Here is a 21,530-nt window from a genome sequence, read left to right as displayed (position 1 = left end):
AAAAAAAAAAAAAATCAGGGACAACGTGATATGAGTGTAGTGGAAACCTGTTATACAAGAGTGTCTGGGAAAGGCTCATTAAAAACAAAAAGTTTGACTAAATGGCCCTTCTTATTCCTTCCTACCAAAATAGATGACATTTGCTTTAGTAGAGTCTGGCTAAATTAAAAGTAATTGCTACAAGCTGCAAGTGTTCTCAGATTATGATTCAATGAGTACAATATTTAACTTTTGAGGAGCACATTTATAGCCTATACTGAAGATATGGTACAGCTTCTTTCCAAATAAATAACTTACATTCCATCCTTGGATTTAAACTAGAAGAGAACAAAAGCCAGGAGGCCCCACCCTGTGGCGGTCTCAAAGTGGCCTTGCAAGCCTTTGAGGTGCTGGATACCAAATAGGCAGCCCTGAGACTCACACGTGGTACTTTCAGCTAGAAATACAGCCCAAATGAGGCTGCAGTGATTTCGGACGATTTTATTTCATACTGAATCTTCCCCTCTGTCATTTCTCAGGAAATGTAAGAGCAAAAACTAAAGCCAATTACAATGCCTGTCTCCACATAACCAGAAAGTATTTTGCTCTCCGGCAAACTACCCAAGAGTCTCTGGGCCTCTAGGACATGCTCACAGAGCTGTGTGTCCATGGTTTGGCAAAGTCAGACCTGGGTGGTTTAAAGATCATATGGTCTAGTCTCTTTATTTTACCTATCAGGACACAGAGCCTTAAAGTGACAACAACTCACCTGGGATCACAGAGCTGCTTGGAGGCCATGGCGGGACCTGAACCCGAGTGTAACCTGGGTGTGACCCTGATGTTTTCTGATGACCAGCTTGCGTTGTCTCGAAATTGGGGATTTAGCATACTTACTGACAGTTTTCAGGAGGATTAAAGGCCGTCCCTGAGATTGTACAGCAACCTCTGGTAACCTCTGCAGGGCTCAGGCCCTTGATCTCCCCACCCTTCCTTACAGTTCACCATTCTTTCTTCTAAAAAAATCACAATCAAAGAAGCAGCTGTGGACCCCACATGCCTCCTTTCACCATGTATATTGGGGACTATGGGCTGCCTGGAGTCTCTGTCTATGTCGAGGATAAATGACTTAAGATGGCATCGTTGGGCCTCTGTAATCTAAGACACTCAAAATGAAATGTTTTCTAGGGATGAGACTGGTGACCCAAAAATAGCAGAGTGAAGGTAACAAGCAGATTCATGGTCTTGTTCCTCTTATCTCTCTTCCTACAATTGTCAACCCCAATCTGAGCTACCTGGACAAGTTCAGCCCCAGGATCCTATTTCTCAGACTTACAAAAGCCATCCTCTTCCTCCTCTATTCTCCTCTCAGCCATGACCTGGCTCCAGAAAAGCAGGACAGCAGGTTTCATACCCAGACACAGCACTTGTAAACGCCAAGGGGGTGGGGTGCGGTTAATAGAAATCAACCTTAAATTGCTAACTGGTTGGAAGGAGTGTATTGTTCCACCAGGAGACTGCCTAACATTTTTGCTTAATTCTTCTTACCGCACACACACAAAATCATATCATGATATCACGTACCCCCAGAGTCCAGTGACTTGGCACCCCAATCTCACAAGATTTCCAGCCCTCCTTTAACTAACAACCATTGGAACAAGGTTGCTTTGTGGTTGGAGTTGTTTCAGAGGCAAAATACAAGGCACGGAGCTCAAAGGTGCATTTTCACTACTCTCACTTCTGCACTGAGTCCCCTTCTGGGAACAGGAACCTTAGTGAACACCCAAAAGCCTGGGCACCCCTGGTCCAGGGCACATAGGGAGACTCAGTCTCCCTCGAGTTTAGTTTGATCCCAAAGTAGAGAGGCTAAGTAATTCCAGGGCTGAGCTCATCATCCTTCGACGAGCTGGTGTGGAGTCCTGGGGGAGGGGCAGGCCCAAGACACTCACTGTGTCCTGCCTCTGAACCAGGCCACGGGCCCACTTTACCTTTGCAGGTGAAGCATTTGATGTGGAAATGTTTGGTCTGCACCCGGAGCACTTCACCCTTGCAAGGCTCCCCACATTTGTGGCAGTGAATGGCGGGCTTCTCAGAAGGGTGGTGAGGGTCCTGGGGGTGAGCCACTGAAAGAAAAACAGCAGAAGATCCACGTGAGCAGAGAACATTCTCCCGGGGGTCCCGGGCCACACGCACACAGCTCCATCACTGTGGGAGCCAACGAGCCACGTGCTGGTTCAACAAATAGAGCCCTCCCTTGGGCCATCATCCTGGGGAAACACAGCTAAGTAACAAAGAGGGGGCTTTCACAGACCAGTGGGGAAGACACAGGCTGTCCCTCTGGGGGACAGCAGTCCTCAAGCTGCCTCCCCAACTTCTTTAGGAGTACACATGTAGCTCATGGAACATGTCACTTGCTTGGTTCAGTCATCTGCACTGAATGTGTAATGTCTTCATCTCGATTGAGAAAGGACCTCACAGCAAGGAGTTCACTGCACACTGAGTTCCTTGAGGATGGGGAGAATTTCTTAAAGTTCACACATTTTCTTCCCCATTGTACTGCCTCTTTCTCCCCCCAGCGTCTCAGGAAGCTCACCTGCCAAAGATGCCCAGTGTCAGTGACATAGTTACAGTTAATAGGTGCTGGCTGCTTCCTTGCTGAGCATCATTCCTGATCTGAATCCAGCAACTCAACCTGTTAGAGGCAGGTGACAGTTCCCTAGCAGTGTAGACAGTTCCTGACACATACTGCTCAGTCAACTTTACCACAGAAACTAGGAACTCTGGGAGCCCCCCCCCCACAACCTGGTTCCCCCTCTATAAAACAAAGGGGAGTGAAGCAGAGGATTTCTGAGGTATTTTTAGGCTCTAAAATCAGAGGATGGGGGCTTACAGGGGTAATTCTGTTCAGAGCATACAAGTTATCTTGAGTGCCCTGCCCCCAGACATGGATTTACAGCCTCGCCCTTACGTGGTTCCAGAAGGAAGGTTCCAGGGCCTTCCTCGAACTTGCAGTCTCCCAGCCAAAGGCGGCAGGCTGGCACCCTCAGCTTTTAAATTCCTTTTCTGATTTGGGTCCTCAGCAGGAGGAACCAAGTGATACATAAAAACCTAATACATAAGGACCTGTGTGAGCATCAGATGGGATAAGAACAGTGACCCTAAAATTAATCGCAAAGAACAAAGATGACTTTTTTTCCTCCAGCGGTGACATGGATTGGACAGGGGAGTGATGTGGGCAGAGAGTGCTGAAACTCAGCTCACAGAGCAGCTGCACACGGAGCTCAGTATACACAAGACTAAGAGCCCATTGTTTCCTGCGGGCCACTGGCAAGTTCTCATTTTCACCTGGAAGGAGTCTGAACAAGACAGTCCAAAGAATCCATTACTAGCTAGATTCTGAGAAACAAGGTTCTTCTTGTGAGCTTCACAAGAGGAGCAGGTGGAGGTTTGGGTTAGTACCTGAGCCGAATTCCCCATGCTGGACCATGGAGAGCAGGCCATGGGCATAGCACATGGCACACCTGCTCTTCCTCACCTACCTGCTGTCTTGGAAATCTGCAGTCAGTATTTTCTACAGAAATTGAGAGGGTGCATTCTTTCAAGATCTTGAAACCACCACTAAATAATTAAATGCTGACTTAAAGTGAGGGTAACAGGCCAAAGTTGGTTCACCTGGGCATTAATAAAGACTCCCTTAATATCAGTTTCACATACTAATAGAAAATGTTTCTTTTTTTTTTTTTTTTTTTTCCTAGCTAGTTCCTACTGCCTGTAGGAAGGGAAGAAGTAGTATTTATTAAGTATCTACTAAACGTCAAGCACAGGGCTGGGTACTGACACTAAAGTCATTTGAATCCATCCTAGCCACCTCTCTCTCTGGGTGGGGTGGTTCATATTGTTGCCATCTGACGGATGAGGAAGTCCTAGAAGTGGCTGAGCAGCCTGCCCAAGTCACAAGCATGGAATCGCGAAGATCTACAGCCAGGATGTTCTGACCGTGCGGCTCCTGCTCCACTCATGCTGTCTGTCTAAGTCAGAAAATGGTTAGAAGGCAGGCCCCTATGTGGCCAAGTGCAAGAGCAGTTAGGACTTGGCCAGTCAAGGGAACTGGATGCCATGAAGTATTGCTGGCTGATGCTGGGGGTCATCCTCAAGGTAGCTCTGCTGACCCCCAGATCAGACTTCCTAGGCCATGTCTTAAAAATGCAGATTCCAGCCCTCCCTGGTGGCACAGAGGGTTAAAGCTCAGCACTAAGAAGCTAAAGTCACTTCAACATGAATTCGATTCCAACCCTGGAGGTGACCACATGGCACAGCAGACCTCTCCTGACTCTCCTGCTCTTCCCCTCAGCAGTGTACAGTCTATTCTGCTCCCCACTCTGTCTCTGGTGAATCACCTCACCGCCCCTGCACCTCTGGCCTGTACCCCAGTTCTAAATGAATAAATAAATCTTTAAAAAAAATGCAAATTCCTCAACCCAATAAATTGGAAGTGGGAGTAGGGGATCTCTGGATTTAGTCTTCTCCTCCAGTGATTTTATGTAACTACAGTTTAAGGACCAATTCCCTTAAGAATTCAGACACCATGGATAGATCAGCAAGTTACCAAGTTAGAGTAGGGGAGAGGAAGTGGCCCACAGGCCCATTCTTTTCTGCAGTACCTAAAGCACACTGGGTCTCTTGTCTATAAGGGAAAAGGCATCTTTGGATAAAAGGGTGCACTGCAGTTTCTCTGGACACTTGAATTTTTTATAGCTAAGTAAGCAAGTTGTGCTGAGTAATGATGAGGGAAGCAAAGTATCATTTCACTTCTTGGCTTTCCCCTTTGTCTGAACAAAGGTGCCAGTGTCAGCGCTGGCACCAGCCATGAAGGTGAGGCGTGGGGTCAGCATCTGTATTTTGCAAGCATTTCCTTTTGGAAATATATATATATATATCAAACTCTAAAGTTGTCCATGCCTAGAGATGAGCAGAAGCTCTATCATGTTCTTTTGCCTTTCCATCATTTATCAGCCTGGGCAGATGCATATCAGAACAATCTGCTTGTGAAGAAGTGAGCTTTTATAATTGTAGTAGGACAAAACCAAAGATGAAAAAAGACTGTTTATTTCACCCCAGCTGATCAGTGTAAATAAAAGAATGTCTCTCCATTTGAAAGATGAATAAAGAACCTCATTTCAGCTAACTGCCTTTGGCAGTCTGTTTTATTACCAACTGTATTTTGTTGTCTCAATTCTACATTTTTGAGGTTCACTGCATCACTTATCATATAGAAGTGACATTTACTCTACACGCCTTTTATTTGCTAGCTGGGTCTGTTGCCAACATTTACTCCAAGGCTCCCTCTTTCAGAACCTGGAGGTGCCTACCTAGAGAACTGATAGGGAAATGCAGAGCCAATGAACTTGCATTCCTTGCCCAAAGTTATCAGCAAGTTATGGGCAGAAGTACAATGAGCTCTCAAGCCTCCCAACTCTTTTCCCTGTACAAAGCAGTCAAAGATTTACCCTGGCACTTGGGCCAAAAGGTAAAATACTCATGGCTCATCAGTTTGTTGCTAAAATAAGAACAGAACAATGAAAACCCAGAAGCTGTATGCGTTCTGAACAATGCAAGAATACAGATGAAAAGCCTGAAAAGATGAATGGACTTCTTTACAGCAGAAGAGCGAGGGTGAAGGGACTCTGGTAATCAGACAAGCAGCTTATCACAAGGTGAGCGAGAGTTTCACACTGTTTTTCAATGTCAAGCAAGGTAGGTTTGACATATCCTGGAAGTTCCAGGGCAGGCCAGAAAGTAAACATTTCATTCTGGATGCATTACTTTTGAAATGTCTAATAGCTATCTCAGATGGGGAGACAAGGAGATCCAACCTATTAAGAAAGTCTCCACAACCTTCAGTGCCCCCAAGCAGAGGCCCTTACAGACTACAAGAGAAAGATCACAAAGCTCATCCTTCTAATCTGGAACTTTTCTATATTGTCCAAGCAACTTGATCTGGTGACCAGACCATGCAACTCCATCACCACAAACAGAACATCCGAGAAGCCATATTTAAAATAGACATCTCTGGGGCAGAAGATGGTCAAACTTACAAACTGACAACAGAGCACTCAGTATGAGTTTAACTTGCTCCATGTTGCTTGAAAGAGTCACAATCTCCCAGGTAACACATTCTCTTCCCAAGTGCCCTTCTCTCTCTCAGTATTGTCACTTCTAACTAACCTTTGAAACTACACCCTGTTATTGGACATCAAAGTCCTAATACCTGCATCAGCATTCACTCTTGCAAGTGCTCTATGAGGCAGGAAGAACAGGGACTGCCAACCCCAGGCTACCAATGGGCAAATCGAGACTCGGAGGAACAGAATGATTCACCCAAGGTGGCACAGCCAAGAAACAGAGTTGGCAGTAAACTAATACAGTGCTCTTTACACCTAAACAATCTCCTAATCACCGACGCTTAGAACCTTATTGTCAACCTTGATCCACCCTCCCTTTCATCTTCTACTAAATTCTGTCTACTCTCACATCCCTTAGTCATCCCTTCCCTCCTCATATGAATAGTGCCCACCACCCCCTTTTCTCCAACCTCTGAAAGCTTCCTGCTCCTGGCCTCTTCCTTCTCCAAATGCAAGCAGCAGAGAAGTCCCATGAACGAGGGGGAGGATACTTCCTGCAGTGGCAACTTCCTTCCAAAAGGGATCATATGGGAACAGAGGAATAAAGGGTAACTTTACAGTGGATGTTTCTAACAAACATGCCCTCAGTCAAGTGATTGCCATCAGCACTGTCACCAGCATAGCTGTGATAGGGCTAAAAGTACTGTGTTCTTCCTTCCCCCAAACACCATAATCTTAATCATGAGTAAATTACAAAATTGAGGGGTTTCTGTTAAAAACCTGCCCTGTGCCCTTGGAAACTGTCAAAAAATATCATAAACAAGGTGGCATGTTGTCTCATCAGAGCCAAGAGGAGCCCGAGAAGAGACAGGATGTCTAGATGTAACATGGTATCCTGGATGGGTTCCAAGAAGAGCAGAAAAAGGACATCAGGTAAAAACTAGGGATATTTAATAAAGCATGAACTTTGCTTAATATATAGCGATATACTGTAGCAAGAGTATTATGTTAAGATTTTGCCATATGGGAAACTTGAATGTCAGGTCCATAGAGAGAAACTCTGTATGATTTTCTCAAATGCCCTATAAATCTAAAAACTATTCTAAAATAAAGTGTATTAAAATAAAAACAAAAAAGGTTTCCAATAGTTTCCTTTGCCCCAATCCACTGAATCAAAACTTCTTGGCTTATCAATGAAAAGTCTGAATGACAAGGCCCACTCTGTTAAGGCATTCAACAAGGAGCTGCACTGGTGGATCTCTGTGCTAACTGGCTGAATTCAGGCAGTGCAGCCGCGAAGACTGTATACTGAACTATGTAGTGCATACTTGTGTAAATACAAACACTTCCCTTTAGTGAGCCTCCTGGTCTACCAGCTTCCTCCTCCCCAGTGCCTGCACTCTGCTACATACCCCCAGGAATAGTTTCTCCTCTCCTCACCAAATCACACCAGACCATAGGGACTAACACTGAGGTGTGCTTTTCCCTGAAGCTTTTACTATTGTGTACACAGATCATATATTTCATTCTTCTCCAAGTCTTCCAGTCCATAAAATGCCTGGACTGTCACCTGGTACTTAATTTTCTTTTGTTTTGCATTTCTTTTGCCTTCATTTCCCATTCATCAATCCCAGCCTCAAAAAATTGCAAGCTCGGCGGTCTGGGATATTTCTGATTTCAATTATCAAAAAAATCTGAGTTGCCTTCTTTTAAGTCTCATTTCCATTTTTGGATCAGGGAAGATATGGGTACCATCCAATTCCACTACTGAGGCATCTCCTACATAAACTCCCAGAATCCTAATCTTTTAACATCTCAAGACCTAACTCCACCACACCACTCTATTAGGATAGCAGGTGCAATATATTGGGTGTTTATTATGTTCCAGACACTGTGACTTGTGTGTGCACCTACAATCACAGATAATCCTTATGAATGCCTGATGGGGGTATTCTTTTATTATCCTTGTGCTGCAGAAAGAAACAGTGACCAAAAGTTAAACAGCTTTTTCAAAATGACACAGCTAAGAAGGTGTCTGACCGAAGTCCATGTTCTGCACACTGGGTCTAGGATTTTCACAGCAAGTCTTACCCAGGAAAGAGGAAATTCAGCTAGTGCCCTAAACTAAGTTCTGATCACACAGCTCAGATGCCGTGAACATCCAGCTACAATCTAGCCCAAAGAAAACACCTGCCAGTTAACAAGCAGATGGGACATAACACTCAAAATATGTAAAACAAATTATCCCAGGCAGCAGCAGTTTGTGAGAAATGAACACACACATAGCAAAGGTGATACAGCAAGGAAATGCAACCTCCCATCAGCCAGGCCCTGAAGCCACTCCCTGAACAAAGGCAGCCTGGATTGAAAACTGCGCCTGGTTAGTACTGGCTGGATTTGCAATTACAAAAAGATATTCTGCTGGTAAAACTGGTTTCTGCTTAAAGACAGGAATCCTGTTCTCCTGGGAGTCTACATTTCAGAGACTGTTTCTTTACCTAGAATATTTTTATGCTTCAACCCCATTAGATCCCATTTAATTGTAAACACACATCACAGAGAAGCGTTCTCTCCACTCCTACGGCTTCTCTGCACCTCCTACTCCCTTTCTTTGTGCTAGAATGGTATTAGTATTGAGCCTAGAAAACAAGAAACTCAACAGTTGAAGTAAACGCATAGTGCGCTTAATTTGCAGTTTACCTAAAAGTCCATTTCCTGCTGTGGCAAGTGGTAGTTACTTGAAGCTCTGCACTATTTACCCTGTCATTAGTTGTCCAGAATGATCCTTCTCTTTAATTGGCCTCCACAACCTAATTTTCTTATACCATGTTAGCGTGGTAATCAGGATTATGACTTGCACAAAGCACGGGGAGGGTGGGCTGCGGGAGCTCTGGCCTGGCCTCCAGGCCACCTGTGGATTTCCACCTGTAAGATGCCCCAATACCCAATTTGCCTTTTCTGAGGCAACACAGTCGGTCTTCACTATTCCTCCGAAAGGAAACCTGCCAGCAGCCAGTCAGCTGGCCTCCTGATTATAGAAACAGCCCAGGCTCCAAGCCAGTTAATCTGATCCCCACAAGGCAAAGAGGCACTCGGATTGTCATCACTCAGCCGGGGAAATTTCCTCCTAGCGAATCATAGGGCGGCATTTCCCTGATGGGCTACACCTGCCTTCTCTATAGGACGCTAATCTTCGAGAAGGATTTAAAATCAGTTTGGCGTTTTATCCTCCTGAAAGAGCGACTCCCTAGACACACCTGTTGGAAGAGATGACTCAGGAGACAACGCCCTTCCCTGACTTCCCCTGGCCTTTCTCTGGCTACCCTGAGCTTCGTGGTTTGACTCTGGTGTGTGGCCATTTGTATGAAGTGTCGTTCCCCCCCCCCCCCCGCGCCCCCCCCCCCCCCAGACTAGGAGTCAGGAGATCTGACCCAGGCTGCTTGCCCTGCCATGGGCCTCTGCTTCCTGGAGATTGGAAGAAGGGCTAAGAGCTCAGGTCCTACTCATAGGGTGGGAGGGAGACAGCACGAGGTCACCGCCCCCTGGGAGCCCTGCAGGCACCAACCAGGCACAGACACTGTGTCAGCTGAGAACTGGCGTGACTGATGCCTGCTAACCTGTATGAGCAGGAATTTCTGCCGTGTTACCAAAACACCTTCTGAAATTTGAGATGGTCCTTTAAGGTCACACAGAGATCTCAACTGATCCGGGCACCAGAATTCCATTTAGATGTAGCTCAAGTCACACAACTGGTCACTGGCTGCAGTCTGAAGCCAGCTGGCAGATCACATCATTAGGGGCTGCTGAGGCGTCATCTCTGTCCTGATTCCCGGATGGGGAGGTGCCTGGGTGCTAGTGGAGCCAGTTATGGAAACACCAGTAAAGAGGGCGGGCCACAGTCTGCTAAGTATTCATATTTAGGCTGAGGGGCCTGTGGCTGGGGCCGAGCTGAGATCTGGAGCAACATCGCTTCTATCCTGTCTTTCCAAACCCAGGTGCTTGCAGGGGTTAAAAAACAGCAGCAACAACAAAGAACCAAGGCTTATCTACATTAAGTCCTACTTTGACACTTGAGAATAAACAACAATGGGTGTAAGGCATTAACAGGAAATGACCTCCAGAGATGGAAGCCCCTGCAGTGTGTCAAGGAGGGAAATAGCTTGGGAAATGGAGGGTCCTTGAGCATAAATGCCATGTGCTCCTCCAGAACTCAAGGGGCTTTCAGGCTCTGCTGTTTCAGGGACTCCTAGCTACAAGCTCCGGCTGTTCCACTGCATCAGGCCCACTGCCTGTGCAGGTCCAGGGCCTGACTGTTCTCAGTGTCACCATCTCAATGTAACCTGCTACCAAGAGTAGGTTTTGTTCTAAAAGTTTAATTGTGAAAAAATTTACACCTTGTCAACTGTACCCACTGAAAGGGGACCCTTGTCTCAATGGTTTTGGGTCTTAGTTGCACAGTTGTGTGACTGTCTCCATCACCTCCCACCCCTACCCCTTTCCCCCCTGCTCAGTCCTATAAGCAGCCGCTAACTCTCTGTGGATTACAAGCAGCAGGTTTGACTGGTGTCTCTTAGTCTGGGCTTCTCAACATGTGCACAGCAACCAGAAGGAACGCTGTACATATACCAACACATCTCACCCCTCATTAATGCATGATAGGAATCACCTGACACTCGACACATCTCACCCCTCATTAATGCATGAAATTCCCTCTACTAAGGTATATATTTGTTTTTCACTAACATTGCCCCACCCAGACAAATATCCTCATTATCATTTCATCTCTGCTTCTCTCTTGGGAAAGAGCCCATAAAACAGCAAAAAAAAGAATGAGATATCATCAGACCCTCTTCATGTCTCATGTGGGAGTTTTCAAAACACGACTTGCCTAGAGGTAGTCACACCAGTGCCAATCCCAGGGGCTGCCGGAAAACTGGAGACAAGTAACTGATCTCTCACCCAGGAGGGTCTTAGGAGGGGTTTGGGGAACAGGAGCTTGTCTTTGAAAAATGGTACAGGCTTCCCACCCATCTCTTCAATCCCTTTGTCGCACAACAACCAGAAAACCAGAAGGATATTTGAAGGACATCACTGGAGCAGATCATTCTATTAATTAGCCCTGCGAGTGCTTAGCCCTGCGAGTGCCATCCAAGATGCCCCACCCACTTTCCAGGCTCTTCTCTCATTTTCCCCACGGCTCTCTGGCTCCAGTTCTACTGCTTCAAGATCTACACACAAGACCTTGCCTCCCCCCACGCCCCCACCTCCTGTCTGTAAGGCTGGCGCCTTCTCGTTTCAGTCTCACCAAAAGCAGTTTCTAAGGCACCTGTCAGAGTGCTCCCCAAAACACTAGCTAAAGGCTGTCTCCCTGCTTCCCTGTGCCCCATCTCTGCTTACTTTAATACCTTCTATAATCTAAACAGTCTGCCTCTGTATTTTCTGTCTTTGCTACCAGAAGGTCATCGCCATTGGGCCCCCAGGGTCTGGCCCCATTCTTTACACAAGATGTATGTCCTACAACTGTTCATTCATTTAACGCTAATCTAGTTCTTTCTCTTCCACAACAGCCTCCAGAAGAAACTAACAGTCGGTGGAATGCCTGGGGTTTGCCAACAGCACCTATCACTCAGGTGATTTTGATGTCAATAAACTCAATGAACGACTAAGAGACAAGATTGGCTGAAACCTCTGAAAAACAAAAGCTGAAGGAATATGCTTACAGACGGACCATCTCATGTAGGCTCTGGCGAAATTTCTCTCTGAATGGGAACCACACACATTGGGGAATTTCCAGCTAACACGGCCTGAGTCAAGGTGGCAGAGTCAAGGTGGCCCCATGAGCCATGGAAAAGCTCGGACCAAGCACGACACAATGACGTGGACTAGCCAGCAGTGACGGCTGCCAGGAAGGGGGGGCCTCCAGGAAGAGTCCTCAGCACATCTGCTCTGGCCTCAAAGAAGTGAAAACTGGTCTTGTAATGCACACGTGTCCGGCACCCAATCATCGCTGTTCACTCCACAGCATAAAGAAGAGCTGGAGCTGTCGGCTTGTTCGCCAAGGGGTGCTGGGCATCAAGAACCAGCAGAAGGAATTACTCGACGGAATTCTACCACACAGGAGCCTCTCCGTGGCCCTGGGGTGGGGCAGCACAACCGAAGTTTAGTCTTGCTCTGCTTGTGGTAAACTGAAAAGAGCTTGCCCAGCAGAAACAGGTGCGCTGCCTTCCGCTTACCTAGCTCGAAAAAAGTCCTCACTGGGTCCCATGGGTTCTAAACTTTCTGGGTCAACACCCGCCCCTGATTCTACTCAGCCAAGAGGAGAGTGGCACAGAACAAGAGCAAACACTGCTCTCCTGTCCCCCCCCCCAGGCGCTTCTTCGCATGCTTGTCTGTAATGACCAAGTCAGTCCTACAGCAGTCCAATGAAGTTGGTACTGCTAATAGCCTTAGTTTCTGCGGAGGAAACTGAGGCACAGGTCGCACATTAGTAAACGGTGGGGCTGGGGTTGAACTCAGGCAGACGAGCTGAGAACGGCCCCATCACAGGTACAGCTTGTTTTTGAGCTCAATGTATAGACTCGAAGGGTTAGGAGGATAAAGCCACCCAGGCAACTGGGGACGACTGGACCACTGGAGAAATAAGAAACAGGTGGACATACAAGAAAGGGCCTCACAGGCTCGGGCGATGCGTGTGGAAGGTGCGTCTGATTCTCCGTCAGGCATGGAGGCAGCTCTGCTCAGCACCCACATCTTAGCTTGACTTTCTCTGCAATGGAAGTCAACAGGTGCTGCTGAGCCATTCCCTTTGGCTCTGGGCTGGGCACCTGCCCTGTGGCTTAACTGGACTCTGCAAATCAAGCTTCAGGCAACACTTACCAAGCACCTACTGCCTTGTAGAAGCCACTTTCACACATCTCATGTAAAGTAACCCAGACAATAAATATCAGGAGAGAGGATTTTCTTTCTCCTCTGTGTTTTCATGTTTCCTAAAACCTGAGAAACTAAAGTGGACGAACATGAAAAGCCACCCATGTGCCATTCATGGATGATGGTGATGGCCTGTCCCTACTCCTCTCCTCACACCTGAGGGGCAGGTGCCCTCAACCTTGGTTTCCATTGCTCCATTTCTTAACCCTGTGCTTACCTCAGCTAAGCCATCACTAGCCTGCCTTTACCAATACAGCAATATCAATCCCCTTTCCAGTTAATTCTGAAGCTGGTGCTTACACTTCAGGGCTATGACTGTTCTCAAGACCCTGAAGTGTATCCTATCAATAGAGTCCTTTCTTGGCCAATTCTTCCTCCTACCTTTAGTCATTTCCTTTTCTCCCACTTGTCTTGTTTCTGATGAACAATGCATCATGTTTTGTTTTTCTTTTTAATCAGTTTTTTTTTTTTTTTGTAGATCCACCAAGAATTCCTGCCAATGCTCAAAGTCATCAGACCACTTACCCACCCTTCCTCCAACCAGGGGAGGAAAGTGGACATCTTAGTGTCGTTTACCCTGAAGAAAAAGGGACGCCCTCATCCAGGTGAAGAGCTTGGCTCCACGTCCTCCAGAAAGTGAGGGAGCTGACTTACAGTTGGGGCAACCCCCGCACTGGCTCCCTGGCACACACACACCTCTGGGGAAAGGGCTGCAGGCCATGGGCAGTGCTGCTCCAGGGAATGCTGCTACTCTACCCTGAGGACAGCGCCTGAAGGAGGCAATGAAGAGGGGGAGTGTCCGCCTCTCCTCTGCAAACAGGGCTCCCGGTCATCACTCACCCGCTGGTATTTATCACTTACTGTCTCTCCAGCTTCCCCCTCAGTCTGGCTTAGTTTACTTGGTTTCTGTTTAGTACCTGGATCTTCACCTACTTCTCAGCCAAAGCCACCACACTGGTCCTGCCTTCCTACATTCCTGTGGCTCTGGGGGGAGCAGCAGGTGTGGTCTGTCTCTAGGGGCGTTTTCACCATCGCAGCTCCTTCTAATGGCCAGCAGCTGCTCTTGGGCTCACTTCAAAAGTTCAGGCTCTTTTTGAGACCTGATGGGTGCTGCAGGGAAGCGCCCTCTCAAGCTGCGAGCAGTGGAGACCAGCCTGAGCCCAGGAACCAGCCTTGCTGCGCCCCGCTGTGCTGGACACTGGCTGGGACCACCCACCTCTCAGATGTTCCCGAGGGAGTGGTGGGTTCTCCTCAAACCCTGGAAGATAATCTCTCTGCAAATGCTGATATATCAGCAACGAATTTTAGCAACGAATGGCTTCCGGCTGCCATGCAAAAGCAAGGGGGCCAGACAAGCATGGTGGCAGGAAATGGGGGTGCGGATCCTGGAGGAAAGTTCTGGTAAACAGAAAAGGAATTCCAGAAATCACCTTAGAATTGATGAGGCTTGAGTGGGGATTTCCTGTGGCACTTCAACTGAGCAACACATGTTACTCCAAATTTAGTTCTTAATTGTATCGACCCACATGACACCAATTCTGGCCAACTTCAGCTTAAAAAAACATTATTGGGTCAAAACTTTTGCAGTTACAGTCAAGAAACGCAACTCAGCAAAAAAGAACCTACCAAGCATTATTGAAAGAGTATCTACCATGGAAACATGGTCGCCCAGGGAAGTCCCATATTGTTTCCATCCCATAAGACTTCAGTATATGCGCTCTACACTCGGGATTTTAAAACATTAGGTCATGACCCAGTGAAAAATGAAATCAGTTCAACAGATCATGGCCAGCATATTTAAAAACAGGACAGAACTTAGCAGAGAGCAAAGGCTTAGTGTGATGTCTATTTTTCCTTTTGCATGCATGTTTGCACATGACATCGTGTTGGCACGTGGCGTCATGTTGGCACGTGACGTTTCTGAGTCGCTCCCCCATCTTTCTGAGGGCTCCTCAGTCCTCTCTTCCCATCAGACACACACTAAGGAATAGCGTATCTTTTTCTACCACTGTTGTCCTCCATTTTATTAAGCTTCCTCCTTCAGTGTTCTCAATATTTATCAGAGAAAAATATCGGCAGCTGAAATGTAGGTAGGATGAGTAGTAGTGGTGAAATCTTTTAAGCCTTAAAAATGTATTTTAGCACCTTAAAATCTAAAGAGGGGGATTGTAGCCTTTGTGGGCCACCATAGCTAATCTTTTACCAAAGGATTCCAGAGAGCTCTGTGAACCCAGAAGAAAATGTTCACTTCACCCTTCGAGCATTAGGAAGGATGCCAGAGAATGGCACACCTGTGCCTTCACTCCAAATTAGTCTGCCCAAACTGAGCTGAACCCCACTTACTCTCAGGAAAAGATGCCTTGTAACTTCCTCCTACACCTACCCCATCTGCATGCCAGTGCCAGGTACACTAATAGCAGTTTCTTGGCCACTCAGGTGTCATAGAAGTTCTGCTTGATTATGAAGGACAGTTTCATTCTATACTGCAGGAGAATCAGTGAGGATAATACTTGGCCGGCTCTTTGCCATCTATGCATTGTAAGCAAGATAAAGTTAGCAACAGGGAATAGAGGAGCGACTTAGCTCAAAATTCTCCCTTACCTGCCCGGAGGGCTGACAACTTTGCCCAAGAAACCACATGAGCTAGAGAGTATCCAAGTGCAGCCCCTGGAATAGGCACTTCCACATCACCTGGGAATGGTTTGCAAAACCTCATCCCCCTCCGCAGACCACTGAAGCAGAAACTCTGCTTCTACTTCTGTTGCAGAAATCCGTGTTTTAACAAGCCTGCAGGTAGTTTTGCTCCCAGCTAATGTTTGAGAACCACTGCCCTAGATAGTCACCTCCCTGGAAGTATTAAATACAGCACCTTCACAGTGAAGTCCAAGCAGTCAAACAAGTCCCCTGGCTTGACTGCAGGGAGCCCCAGAAAGTCAGCTCTGGTGCACCCCAGGGTACACTGAACCATAACATAATAACCATGTTAGTGCACAAGTTTCAGAGAGAAGAGGTCATGTGTTCAAATATTCGCCCTGGCCACTGTTAACAAAAATTTGTCCTTGAATACACAGCCCCTGCAGGTTTGTGATAAACTCATACCTTTGGGAATGAGTCATCGTCAGACTGACCACAAAGAAATAGGGAGCTGGTTTCTACAGGGGGTGCCCAGACCAGACTCAGCCACTGTGGGGAGAAACCCTACCCAGCTCACTGGCCACTGAGCTTGCTGAAGAGCCCTCTGGCCCTGCATTGCTGCTCAGAAAAAGACTCAGCACTTAGCCTTTGGCAAAGGAGATGCAACCACCAACAGTACCCTCTATCTCCCCCTAGGGGCTGAGAATGTGATGACACAGGGAGTCTCCTCAAAGCCAACCAGATTCCAGGATTATTTTTTTTGGTGAGTGAATCTCAGGTAAGAGAGATTTTCTGCAGGAATTTGGAAGAATCAATGTGTTGTTCTTTAAAAGAGGATCTCAATGAAGCAAGGACAAGTTGTTTCATCCTTCCTACTCACCTCATCAGGTAATCAGAGAGGCCACAGGCAGGCCAGAGGCACGGCCATCTCCCAAAGCCTGAGGTAGCTGACAACAGGGTTGATCCAACCCCCCCAGCTCCCCCTTTGCTAAAGTGGGAATTTCCCCATCAAAAATTGCTCTCAGTAGTGCCGGTCAATTTAAGTCAATGTGTTCTTCTCTCAGATTTATTTACACATTCAGTCTTAACTCTAATTGTGGAAATGAAGTCTGTTTTCTTCCTGGATTAACATTTTTACACACCAACGAGTAGGTGGCAGAGGGCCAGGGTAGCTCTTTCCCTTGGCCTTGGAAATCCCACCTCAGCACTGGCTGCGTGAAGGTAAGTAGACAGGCCTCACTCCTGAGAAGAGCAGCCCTTTCTTTAGTAGCACTAACAGTCGCTGGCATTTGGATTTTTCCTCAAGTGGAATAGGATGACGAAAACCGGAAGTACCCTCTGCCCAAGGCACAAAGTTCACCACCACGCAGGTGAACCTGCTCCGTCCAGCAGCATCTAGATTCTGGAAGCTGTCAGGCCCGGTGTCTCCTTTAGCCTACAGCTTACTTTAGACCTACTTAGCAGTGAAGTTTTCAAGTTAAGGAAAATCTGATGAAGGCAGATGACTCCAGGAGCAGGTAGGGTTGGGTATTAAGCATCTACCTGGGAGGCAGCATTGGGAAACTGAGTCTAGGAGTGACCTGGCACACAAGAGGGGGGTCTGAGAGTCAGCTGGACATATGAGGAACTACCTGGAGGAAAAGGCCTGCTATTGCCTGCCTTCTCTGGGGATCGATTAGAAATGCGTCTCGAGAGTGCGGCAGTATGCACCTGCCTTGGTGGCAGCTTCTGCGTGGGTGTGTTTGGAGGAGGGGATGGGAGGTGGGCATGGACACACTTCAACAACCCGCAGGCTGTTTTACATGACCTTTGCGAAGTTAACGACACTTGAGGAAAAACAGAACACAGGCTTTAAGTTGCACAGGTGACTGAACTGTTCACTTTTTCTGGTGTTTACTTAGGTGCACACAGTAATTCTAGAAGAATGTAGAGAAGGGATGGGCCTTTGAATAGCTGTATAAGGAAGAATTTGAGACAGGTCTTTAACAAACACAGAAAAGTTGAATCTATGTATTTCTTAATAGGGCAGGACAGGCAGGGGCTGAGGTTGAGTCGGAAAGGGAAGATTCCCCTCCCATGATTATCAGACAATGGTTATTCAAAATGTGGGTGCATGAATTAGCAATTGGCACAGGCCTGGGTGGAGAAATCAGCTCCTCTGCTTTTTAGCTAAGTGATCTCTGGCAAGGTTCTAAACTCCAGAAGCCTCTTTTCCTCGTGAAAGAAAAGGCAAGCCACCAACTTTAAAGGATACGAAGAGCAGAGATGAGATACATGTAAACCTCTCAACACAAAGCCTGCCACTAGCCAATATTGGGAACGCTTAACAATAACATTTACAATAAAACAAGAGAGGGGTCCTCCCTGGTGGCGTGAAGCACAGCACTGAGAAGCTAATGGCAGCTTTGGTGCAAGTTCCATCCCTGCCTCGGAGGTGACCCACATGGCACGGCAGACCTCTCCTGTTCCACCCGCTGCTCCCCTCAGCAGTGTACTTCATCAGTCCGCCTGTTCTGCTCCCTGCTCTGTCTCAGGTGAATCCTCTCACCGCCCCTGCACCTCCGGCCTGTACCCAAGCACTGTATGCATAAATAATCTTGTTAAAATAATAAAAGAATCTTCTGTTAAAAAAAAATAAACAAGAGAGGCTTAAGTAGGGGTAGGAGGTATCTGAAGGACTTCGGGACAATACTCCATGATAGGCAGGAAGCCACCAACTTTATCTTGTCACTCACTGAGGCTTCAGCTTCCAGGAAACAAAACTAACAAAAAATTCTGTGAACAGATGTGAAAAAGTCTGTTGACCTCGATGTGTCTCCTTGCTGCTACATTTTCACTCTTTCACATGGTTTTCAAAACATCCCTTCTTAATGAAATTAGAAGAGTGTTAACACCACTTAATTTCTCATTGGCTCATTCTTGTTTTTCTCTAGCAAAAATAATAAACCTTTATTGTGTACATTTTAAAAATGTGCACTGGACCATCTAAACTAGATAGTATGGCTTTTAAGTGAATATAATGGGACTCTGGCATTTCTGTGGATAAGAGCATATTCAGGAAGACAACTATTGACTGATAAACCACGAACATCTCTCCTGCTTCTGTCACAGGATACAGCAAGGGTAAGATGCCCTTGAACACAGCTGGGAAATAACCATTTCATCAAGATTCCCAGATCAATACGTGTCTTTGAGCAGAAGGAAATGGGTGTCTGGTTAGGAGAACAAAAGATAAGGAGGGTCAAAGTATGTTGGAAAACGCAGCGCCACAGCAGCAGAGCTGTGAGTCGACAGCATGCTTTCGCTCCGGCTGATGTCAGGCCCAAACCCGACAGATATAGGGAGAGAAAACAAGAACTAGGCCACCCTAAACCATTCTCAGTGGCAACACAGCAGGGAAGCACCTCCCCCACTCCATGGCCTCAGGATGGACACTGCCATGGTCCAAGACCATCAAGGGTGGTTCCTGTCGGCTCAGGGGAGAAGGAAGCAGGCAGGCTTCATGGGGAGCAAGAAGCAATGGAAAGGGCTGGAAAGCTCTCAGAACAGAGAGGACACAGATACAGCCCCCACCATGACAGCAGGCCAACCTGTTGGACTGTTTGAGAATCTACAACAGGGCAGACACTAACTTTGCCCTCGAAAATCAAAGATGCTGGCAGCGCTGTGTTGAGAAGCTCATGACCCAGAGACAGGCAGGGGACCCCAGCGCACTGGGACTGGGCAGTCACTGCTCATGCACATCACACGCCCCTCGATGGGACACAGAGGACGAGTGCTTGGGCCAATCAGTTGTTGTGTGACCTTGAGCGACTGACCTCCCCTTTCTGAGCCCCGACTTTCTCCATCTAGGATGAATGTCTGGGCTACATGCTCCCCTATGACCTTCTAACTTTAAAGGCTATGATGAAATTTCTTTCATTCCATGGAAGCTCTTGTGTACCTTTCCTCCCCATCCTGACACTCTCCCCCCGCCCCCTCCAAATCAAAACAACCCTGTCTTCCTCTGATGTTGGCTGAGTTCAGTGCAGTGAAAAAGCTGGAAGGCAGCAGCAGGACAGACATGGACCTCAAAATAAAAGGGACAGCCTTAATCAGCAGCTAAGATAACAGAAACAGGTGACTGTCCAGGGCCTGTCCACATTGTTCCAGTTGGAAAGTGGCTCTTGGCTTGAAAAGCAAATGTGAACCTTGACAATCTGAGCTCTGGGACGCTGCAATGGCTGAGGAGGACTGTGATTTGAGGACCACTGAGCTGCATCATTCACAGGAAGTCTGCGGCTTCCACGGACCCACACAGGAGTAGAATCTAAAAGTGGTTTTTAGGATCCCTTTCCCTACCCCTCGTAAATGACTCAGATGGGAGAGCCAAACTCAAATCCATTAGCCACAGCGACGGAATCCAGTTGTTCTCGTGAGAGGTACCAAGGAAGAGACCTGACCTCTGTGAAAAGTCAACCTCTGTACCTGTTACTCTGAAGGTTCCTGGAAATACCCTCAAAAGAGGACGTATTAGATTATAAGCACCTTTGCACCAATTGCTTGACTCAATTTCCAGTCACTCAGTGAAAGATGAAAGCTAAGGCCAGGAGCAGGAAGCCAGGCCTCTGTCCTCAGGTGCAGCTGTAGCACAGGTAGCTGCCATGAGCCTATTTCTCCAACATCCTTCAATGTAATGAAACCCAGCTGAATTTTCTGCAACAAAGATCGATTGGAGTTCAGCGTGTTTGTCTCGGATGTACTCCCTGTAGGAGCTTCAGCAAGAGTACACAGAGGTAAGTCACTGAAACCGTCTGAGCCAGCCTCCAAAGAGCACAAATGTCCACGTTTAGGGAAAAAAGTAGGTCCCACGGGAAGATAATGAGGCAGGTAAATCCAAGCTTACCAAAGGGCAAAATGAAAGCACAGTTACTCATATTACAAAATCACTTGGCGAAGGTCCCTAGGACATATTATTAAGGGCAAAAAGCAAGTTACAGGCAAATGAGCACAGATCTTTCTTTTTCTTTTCTTCTCTTTTCTTTCTCTTTCTTTCTTTCCTATTTATCTATCCTTCTATCATCTTACTCATGTTGAGAAGGGTATAGAAAGATACAAAACTATCAACAATTTTATGCCTAAAGAGAATGGAGACTCGAGGCTGACAGAGGAGGGGGGAGGAGCTTTGCTGCCCCCCCAACATCTCAGTCTGGTCCCCAACTGCACTCCCCATTCCGTAACATTTTATTTTCCTAACATGATAAATTTATGTTACTTGGAAAATTAAAGTCAAGCATGAATGTGTTCTTTCACATTTCCCTGAAGAACTCATTGGAGCTCTAATTCAATTTTGAGAGATTTAGGCAGCGGGACCACGCCCAACACAAACATAATATACACCTGGCAGAGCCTGCCTGCCTCTCTCTTTCTGCATTCCCCCTAAGATGCGATTCGCCACTTCTGACAGGCACTGCATCCTTCCAGAAGGTGTTTGGCAGACTCATTAAGAGATCCGGCTGACATGACAGGTTATTAAAGCAGCACACCTGAAATCTTTAAAACAGCCCGCTTCTTCCTTCAGCCAGTCCTTGCTAGGTGCGGGCGCGTCCCAGCCTGGAAGAAGGACCCTTTCATGACACATTTTAATGAACTCACAGAGGAAGGTGGGGGAGAGAGGGAGAGAATGAAGGTGAGGAGCACGTCTTCAACACAAGAAACAATCTTAACAGCAACAACAGTCAAAAGAGATACACTCCCGGAGCTCGGGGTACCAACACTCCCAAAACAGGACGCGCTTCAGACACCCTGGTTACACGAAGGAGGCCTTAAATGAGTCTCCCTGCCATGGTAACCCAGACTTCACAATACAGAGGTTCTCGCCCGAAGAACATG

General features: G+C 47.0%; 1 protein-coding gene across 7 annotated transcripts in view; it reads right to left on the bottom strand.

The window, feature by feature from the left end:
- The window catches only part of ABLIM1 (actin binding LIM protein 1), a 241,769-nt gene that overhangs the window by 116,177 nt on the left and 104,062 nt on the right, over positions 1-21,530 (bottom strand). For all 7 annotated transcript variants that reach the window (XM_012723613.1, XM_012723611.1, XM_012723615.1 and 4 more), the window contains exon 2: positions 1,965-2,099. In XM_012723613.1, coding sequence (XP_012579067.1) covers positions 1,965-2,099 — 135 coding nt within the window. The remainder of the gene's footprint in view (positions 1-1,964; positions 2,100-21,530) is intronic.

Source organism: Condylura cristata, unplaced genomic scaffold (genome assembly GCF_000260355.1).
Source record: "Condylura cristata isolate star-nosed mole 26May11 unplaced genomic scaffold, ConCri1.0 scaffold00011, whole genome shotgun sequence".
NCBI lineage: Eukaryota > Metazoa > Chordata > Mammalia > Eulipotyphla > Talpidae > Condylura > Condylura cristata.
Note: the sequence above shows the minus strand (reverse complement) of the source record. Positions and strands in the feature narration are given on the sequence as shown.